This window comes from Capricornis sumatraensis, chromosome X, assembly GCF_032405125.1.
Source record: "Capricornis sumatraensis isolate serow.1 chromosome X, serow.2, whole genome shotgun sequence".
In the NCBI taxonomy this organism is placed as follows: Eukaryota; Metazoa; Chordata; class Mammalia; order Artiodactyla; family Bovidae; genus Capricornis; species Capricornis sumatraensis.
Genome location: NC_091092.1, coordinates 27,019,374 through 27,028,269, shown reverse-complemented (window position 1 = coordinate 27,028,269; position 8,896 = coordinate 27,019,374). Strand labels below are relative to the sequence as shown.

The window sequence follows — 8,896 nt, the reverse complement described above, 5'->3', positions numbered from 1 at the left end:
CATGGCATGTGGGATCTTAGTTTCCTCACCAGGGATCAAACTTGCACCCCCTGCATTGGAAGCATGGAGTCTTAACCACTGAACTGCCAGGGAAGTCCCAGTAATAGCCTTATTGAGCTATAATTCATATATGATACAATTCACTCTTTTAAAGCATACAGTTAGTGCTTTTTAGTATATTCAAAGATTTGGAGACTTCCCTGGTGGTTAAGAATCTGCCTTCCAATGCAGGGGATTCAGGTTTGATCCTTGGTTGGGGAACTAAGATTCCACATGCCACAGAGCAACTAACCTGCGAGCCACAACCCTCACACCACAACAAGGATCCTGGGTGCCACAACTAAGACCCTATGGAGCCAAATAAATAAAATTTAGAAAAAAAAAACAAACACAAAGATTTGTGTGACTATCACAATTAATTTTAGAATATTATTATCACCTCAAAAAGAAATTCTGTACTCTATCACTCAAAAAATACCTCTAGCCCTAAGCAAAACACTTTCTGTGTTTACCTATCTTGTGCATTTCATGTAAATGGAATCATTGTCTTTTTTAAAGGAAGAATAGTTCTCTCTAATGGCAATTCCCTTTATGTATCTTTTCTGGCATAGTTTAAGAATCTAACTGGAGGATAAGGAGTCGGGTAAAATGATTGTGTAGTATACTGGATATGGAATGATTTTTTTTTTGGTTTCTTGCTCTATATTTTATTTTAGTGAACCAGTTATGTCTGAATCACTAATTGAAGTTTCTGGCAGTGTGGAAATTCTGGAGACCAGTGATGAGAGTAAGTATCCCAATAGAATCTTGATAACTAGAACTAGGCTTGTTTAGTGTGTTTAACCCCTAGAAGAAAGAATCAAGTCACAAGAAGACAAGTTCATATCAAATTTCTAATGACAATAGACTCAGTCAATATTTGCTTTTCCATCTTCTAAACTCCTCTCTTTCATCTTAATCTCCGATAGTCTAAAAAGTTTTGTCTAGACCTTGCAGTCTTCCTTGAAGATGATTAACAGGTTCTGTTTACTAAGGCAAAAGAAGTATTTCTGCTTAATCAGAAAAAGAAACCAGAACAGGCCATGATCTGAGAGGTTCAATTGAGGTTTTGCCATAGATAGTAATCCAGATTTAACTAACAGATAAATTTGTAATTTTGAGGTGTAAAGGGGGTATAGTAACAAAAGACATCACCATAGGCTTCTATTAAATGGGAACAATTTACAAAAATTTCTTTTGCAAAATCTACTTAGATGTGTATTCATTTAAATTATAATTATAAACTATGAATCCCCTGTGAGTGATAGGAGACCATGAATGGGGTAATAGGCAAAGGTCACTAAACAATGATAAGTTTTACTGACACTGAAAAAAAAAATGTGGGGGGAAGGGGAAGAACCCAAAGATATAAGGTGAGACATTGAATTTAAAGACAGAACTGAATTGAACAGTTCACTGGGTTGTTCTTCAATGATTGCTGAGTTTTCTTAGTAGTGTGTGGGGCAGAAGACTTGGTCTGGAAAGACAGAGAGCGGAGAACCTTCTTGTGGCTTCCCAGAGGCCTGACTTCACTAATGAAGTGAGTAGGGGGATGCTGAACATGGTGCACGGATCCCTCAGGGCAGGGCTTGGGTCTTCATCTCTGTGTCACCATTGTTCAGTATCGGGCCTCAGAGAGCGTGATTAGACACTCAAAAGTTTTTAAGAAATGAATGAATAAATAAATGAATGATAGGCCTCCTCACCAAGGCAGCCCCAACAACCAAATGAACTGACCTATCTTTTTGGATACGAGCTAGACAGATGTCTACCAAAAAAGATGGCAATGCGGTGCATCTTGATGAAGAGTGGAGGTAAGGAAATACCCTTTCTCTATTCACAATCCTTTTTAAGAGACCAAACATTTGGATACATTTGTAGTATGAGTCATCGCCAGACAGAGAATACAGTGGCTGTTGGGAAGTTGAAGGGAAGAAAGGCTAATTAGAAGAGTTTTCTTTCCAAGAAGCAATGCAAGAGAGCAAGGTCACCATTATGTGCCTTGCATTTTGAAGGCTCATTAAGTTCAACCCAGAAGGGCTGCCTGTGTGCATGGTAGATAAGCAAATACACAATCCGAGGCAATAATTTCTTCATTGGAGTTGTGTTTTCTCCTCTGGGGGAAGGTCAGGGGATGGCTTCCATGGGCTGTTTCCTGGCATATGACATACTGCCGGCCCTCAGTGGATGGGGATGTTGAAAGCTACTGCCTGTTTGGGAATATGTAGTCCTTGGACTTGGACAGGGAGGTCAATGGCTTTGTTACAGGAGAAATCCAGACAGCTGTCAGCTCACTGACCATCACTGCCGTGCCTTGTAGGGGAATAAGTTACCCAGTGTATAGGTGACCTACATAAGTGTTGTTGTTTAGTCACTAAGTCATGTCCAGCTCTTTGCGACCCCATGGACTGTAGCACACTACGCTCTTCTGTCTATGGGATTTCCCAGGCAAGAATACTGGAGTGGGTTGCCATTTCTTTCTACAGGGGATCTTCCCCACTCAGGGAATTGGGAAAGTTCATAAACCCAAATGAACTTTTTGGCCAACCAATATTTTACATCCTCATGGGAAAATAAGCTGTAAATGGAATAAACGGAAGATTGGAGGGAAATTGGAATGTGTGCATACTTAATTTTTAACAGTTATAGTTATAGTTCTTATGGAGAAGGCAATGGCACCCCACTCCAGTACTCTTGCCTGGAAACTCCCATGGACGGAGGAGCCTGGTAGGCTGCAGTCCATGGGGTCGCTACAAGTTGGACACGACTGAGCAACTTCACTTTCACTTTTCACTTTCCTGCATTGGAGAAGCAAATGGCAACCCACTCCAGTGTCCTTGCCTGGAGAATCCCAGGGATGGGGGAGCCTGGTGGGCTGCTGTCTATGGGGTCACACAGAGTCGGACATGACTGAAGCGACTTAGCAGCAGCAGCAGCAGCAGCAGCAGCAGCAGCAGCAGCAGCATAGTTCTTAAGTCATTAGTCATTTGGTTAATTTAGGAACATAAAAATGTGTTAAAGCATAATTTGGCTTGTACAAATTATGAAGTTTTGTACAATTATGTTTGGTACACTCAGTTTTACAGCCTGAAAAGTTTACTGGAAGTGTTTTTATTCAGTTATTGTTTATAGATTGTGTCATGGATCTAGCTACCACCTGCTGATTCTCTCCTGTCTCTCTTTGCTGGTATGTAAGAAGCACGTTTGCAACTTGAAATCCTCTAGCTTTACCCACCTCCCTTCCCTTCTGGGATTTCTAAGCAAGAAGGACAATAACCATTATGGTTCCCAACACTGAGCAGAAAGTTGTTCTCATTTCAGAAGGCCAGAAGGAGATCTACCTGTCAAGAATCAATAAATCCCATTCCTTCTGTTTGAAAAATGGCAGTGCCTACAAAGGCTCCTTCCTGTTTGTGAGGTGGCACTGCCCAATTCTTTATCACTGGGCAAGAATTATTTAGTGGTCTGTTGGAGCTGGCACATGATGACTTGAGAGGCTGTGCATGTCTCTTCCTAAATGTCATATTACTAGCTTGAAATTGACCACAATGGGAGTATTTTCACCACAGAAGTAGGCAAATACTACAGATAAGGGCACTTACCCTGAGATCTAATTGGTAAATATATCCCAGTAAAAAACTGAGTATAGTCATTAACAGAGTATAGTAATCAGGATTTTACATAAAAATCTCCCTATTTCATGGATTTTAGAAATCCTTGAGGGGGGGGGTGGGAACATTAAGAAAGCTGGGGAGCAAAATGCAGATTATTTTAGAGCCAGCCTACTCTGTCCTGTATACTTTTCAGCACTTTCACATTGAATCCTCACAATAGTTCTATGAGGTCAAACATCATTTTAAATAATTCATTATCCTAGAAATTCATTTAATTTTTTTCCTTAAAAAATTAAAGAAGGGAACTTGGGAAAATATATATTTCCTAATGCATCTTCATGCTTTATTCTGTCTGTCTCAAGGTACACTTGCCAAATTTATCCTAACCATAACCCTATGTAGGTGTGTGTGTGTGTGTGTGTGTGTGTGTGTGTGTGTGTGTGTGAAGTTGCTCAGTCGTGTCCGACTCTTTGGGACCCCGTGGACTGTAGCCTACCAGACTCCTCTGTCCATGGGATTCTCCAGGCAAGAATACTGGAGTGGGTTGCCATTTCCCTCTGTATATCCTACTAAATGAGAGATTCCTCAGACCTTTCAGAACTGAAGTTACTTAAGCAAGGATTATCAAGCATACATACTACCATCTTCCTTCATTGCCCCAATGGTGCTTCTCTTTATCTATAGATCGTTAGATGGTTAGAATTGATAGATCAGTTTTACAGATAGAATTGAATCTGGTTTTAATTGACAATAATTGATTCCTTAATTCTAGCTCATTTATTAGCATTTACTACATGCCAGATCCTATGCCAAACTCTACTACATTATTTACAATTTATATCAATCCTGATAAGGGCCAGTATTTAAATGATGGATGTTGAAGAATGGCTCTGCACAGTGATCTCAATTTAAGGAAGGGATGTGACAAGCTATGTTGGTTTTCTGCACCCCTCAGTGGATTCAGTTGTCTCTGGAGTGTCACAATGTGTTTGCACTGTGCTAGTTGCTAAAAAGGATGCTAAAGAGGGCCTGCCTACAGCCCTGAGTTGGGGGACAGTAGCTAAAACATAGAACCGTATCTTATTCCTCTCTCATTGATGCACAAAACATAGTAAGTGCTTGACCTTAATAAATGTTCACTGAATAGTTGAATGAATGAATGAAGGCACAGACTAGAGAACATTCAGATGCAAAGTGTGTGGTGCCAACAGTAAACTTTTAAGTGTGCAAAGAGGAACATGAATTGTAGTGATGGTGGAAAATTGGACTTAAGGCAGGCCTTGAGGTTTAGAAACCTTTCCGAAGGTTCTAGACTAGGCAGGCCCAGGAGTAATCAGTACACAGACAGGCCATAGTATTTCAGCACTAGAAGGAGCCCTACTCCAGCATTTGCCTAAGTGTGTTTTGCTAGATGTTCTGCATACATGCATTGGGGAGACAGCATTGTTACCCAGTTTCTTGGCACTTCACCATCCACATAGGCATGTTGAAGTTTCAGAAAAGTTTTATTGGAACACAGACCCCTAAACTGTGTTTAATCAACGTTTTCCAGATTGACTAGACTGCAGACCCCCCTTTTCATGCAACAGACCTATGAGCATCCCTCTGAACACATTTTGGGAGACATTGATTAGCATGATGCCCTCATTTTCCAGCTGAGCCCCAGAGAGGTTGAGTGACTTGCCTGTGGTTACAGAGCTAATCAATAGCAGAGCCAAACCAAGTTCAGTATTCCAGAGTTTTCTTACTCTCTGGTGGTGTTTTCCGTCACACCACTAAGCCTATCTTATAACAGTCTTGTTGGCTTCCAGAGATCAGGCTGTTGGGAATTGGAATGAGACACCTGAGTTGGTAAATTACTACATGTGAAGCAGTAAAAGCAGGTTCCTTCTCACGGATGAATGCAGCACAAACTCCCCTTCCCTCCCCCTCTTCTGAGCCGGTAGAAAGATGCATGTGCTTATTAGGAAACTCAAGAAAACCCAGAGAGAGCCTGAAGAGCATTGAAAGGTCACATTCCTCACTGCTGCCCTGTTTTTTGTTGTTGTTTTTTTAATGATAGTAGAACATACTTTCAATTATCTGCATGTGCAGAGGGCAGCAGCCCTGTAGGTAATCTGAACCGATCAGCAATAATTGAGGAACAGTGCACATAATACACCCACACATACATGCACACACACACACCCTCCCTTGCAAAATTCTTTGGTGACGTTGTCACACCTATTGCACAGGGTGCTTCTTTGCCCAGCATCCCTTTCTGCCTAATTCCTGGCCCTCTCCCTTCCTCATAAAGCCCTTCTTAGAAGACATCTTCCATGACCACACCAACCCCCTGCACTCGTTCCTTGGGTCTGCATCCTTGCAGCACACAGGTTGGGCAATACCAGCTCCCACATGGATTTCCAAAGGTCCTAAAGTATCTGTCACATGTGGAAGCTTGGCTTCCCAGCTGGATCACGAAGACTCCAGTGATCAGGGTACCCCAAGTGCTTATGTTGGCTCAAAAGTTGCTGTGTATGAATGAACTTCTTAGGGCCAGGGAAGAGGTGTGTGTTAATAGTTGAAATTGAGAGGCAAGTGAATGCAGGGTGAGTTGAGCCTGAATAGAGGCTGCCCAGAGGCCACAGCCTGGGGCCTGACCTTCTGCTTTCACCAGAAACTCAGATACTTTGTTGATGAGTTCCTAAGAAGAGAACAAAGCAGATGAACAATGCCAGGGGCACTGGTGCAAAAGCTAGGACCCACAGGGCCTTTGGGATCCTACTCCTCGTTCCCATCACGAAAGCTATTTCATCTCCTGTCTTCCCTTTCACCATCACACTCTGCCTCACTTGCATTTACAACTTCCAGGAAAAAAGAAATCCAGATTTAAAGCCTTCAAGAGCTTCTTTGTCAAGATGAAGAAAGAGCCCAAAGGTGTCCAGGGAGGGAGACGGCTCAAACCAAGCTTGTCCAGCAGCAGTATTGACATCTATTTTCTGAAGTCAGTTCAAGGTCAACAAACCACGCCAGGGTAAGCTCAGGAGGGGTGGGGACTGAGGGCAAGGCAAAAGGCTGGGAGCTACATCCAGATCCTCCTTTGACAGCTGAATCACCACTGGCCTTTGGTCCTCAGGGGCTCTTGGTCACCCTGCCTGTGGGAGGTGGGTCTGCAGCCACTGCCAATGCAGCCACATCCCAGGGGGTTTCCCCTGTGCTTATAGATATATGCTTGCTGTCTGGGCTTCAGAGCTCAGTGGGTTGGATGGGGCATACCAAATGCATATCCCATTCCCCTAAGAGCACTGGGTGAGAGGGTGTGGGTAGATCAGGGCAATCCTGCTGTGTCACAGCTACAAGCACTTGAGATGTGGAGCCTACCACTAGAGAGGAGCTGGTGGCCTCTGTTTCATAAGGGAAGGTTAGTCTCCATCATTTTGGAACCTTGATCTGATTTGCTTGCCCAGCCCTCAGACTCCAGATCTCATAATGTGTGATTAAAATCTTAGATGGTGAAGCCATCTAGCTGGGTTGGGACACAAGGATGAAATCACTGTGTTAATTAAAACAACAACAACAACAACAACAACAACAGGCAAGCAAGGAACCCAAGTCTATTTCTCCCTCTATCCCAAAAGACTGGGGGAAGTGCTGTAACTGATCATATAAAGTATGGGGAAGACTGTTTCTCAGACTCCACTGCCATTCCTATTCATATTTTCATCTTTGAAGGCCCAAATTCCACATCTTAGAAATGTGGAAAATCTGGACACCCGGTACCCCCCAGCTCTTTCTGGATCAATTGAATTGCCCTCTATGGAGTTCCACTTGGGCCTGTTCCCCTGGCCTTAAACCCCAGACTTATCTGAAATCCCAACAGAATTCAAGTGTCCTGCTATCCATTGCCTCAAGGCTTTGCTTGGAGGTAATGAAAGCTAGTAGAGGTGATGGAACTCCAGTTGAGCTATTTCAGATCCTAAAAGATGCTGCTGCGAAAGTGCTGCACTCAGTATGCCAGCAAATTTGGAAAGCTTAGCAGTGGCCACAAGACTGGAAAAGGTCAGTTTTCATTCCAATCCCAAAGAAAGGCAATGCCAAAGAATGTTCAAACTACCACACAATTGCACTCATCTCATACGCTAGCAAAATAATGCTCAAAATTCTCCAAGCTAGGCTTCAGCAGTATGTGAACTGAGAACTTCCAGATGTTCAAGCTGGATTTAGCAAAGGCAGAGGAATCAGAGATCAAATTGCCAACATACATTGGATCATAGAAAAAGCAAGAGTACCAGGAAAACATCTGCTTCTGCTTTATTGACTACACCAAAGTCTTTGACTGTGTGGATAACAACAAACTGTGGAAGATTCTTAGAGATGGGAATACCAGATCACCTTACCTGCTTCCTGAGAAATCTGTATGCATGTCAAAAAGCAATAGTTAGAACCAGACATGGAACAGTCGACTGGTTCCAAATTGGGAAAGGAGTATGTCAAGGCTGTATATTGTCACTCTGCTTATTTAACTTATATGCAGAGTCAGTTCAGTTCATTTCAGTTACTCAGTCGTGTCCGACTCTTTGTTGACCCCATGGACTGCAGCACGCCAGGCCTCCCTGTCCATCACCAACTCCCGGAGTTTACTCAAACTCATGTCCATTGAGTCGGTGATGCCATCCAACCATCTCATCCTCTGTTGTCCCCTTCTCCTCCCACCTTCAACATTTCCCAGCATCAGGGTCTTTTCAAAAGAGCCGACTCATTGGAAAAGACCCTGATGCTGGGAAAGATTGAGGGCAGGAGAAGGGGAAGACAGAGGATGAGATGTTTGGGTGATATTACAGACTCAATGGACGTGAATTTGAGCAAGCTCCAGGAGTTGGTGATGGATAAGGAAGCCTGGAATGTTGCAATCCATGGGGTTGCAAAGAGTAGGACATAACTCAGCGACTGAACTGAACCGAACTAATAAGACAGCTAGCAAATGTGTTATACTGCCTACTAACAGCACAGAGGTCTCATTAAAATGGACCTTAATGAGTGCATTGAATGTGAGGAATTTCAGATAGCTTTACTAGGGAGGGAGATGGTCTTGCACCAAGGGGCTTGCTTCATATCTCACAAACCATACATTATAGACCATTGCCTTATAGGTCTCAGTCAGTTCAGTCACTCAGTCATATAGGTATAAGGAAGACTAAGATTAGCTCTACTAAAATCCAGAGGGTGGGGTGGAAGAGGGAAGATCTTTTATAACTTTCACC

At 42.9% G+C, this 8,896-nt stretch overlaps 1 protein-coding gene across 1 annotated transcript in view; it reads left to right on the top strand.

The window, feature by feature from the left end:
* Positions 1 to 726: 726 nt before the first annotated feature.
* The window catches only part of KIAA1210 (KIAA1210 ortholog), a 46,233-nt gene continuing 38,063 nt past the window's right edge, over positions 727 to 8,896 (top strand). The window contains exons 1-2 of the mRNA XM_068963103.1: positions 727 to 787; positions 6,507 to 6,666. Of these exons, the coding sequence (XP_068819204.1) occupies positions 727 to 787; positions 6,507 to 6,666 (221 nt within the window). The remainder of the gene's footprint in view (positions 788 to 6,506; positions 6,667 to 8,896) is intronic.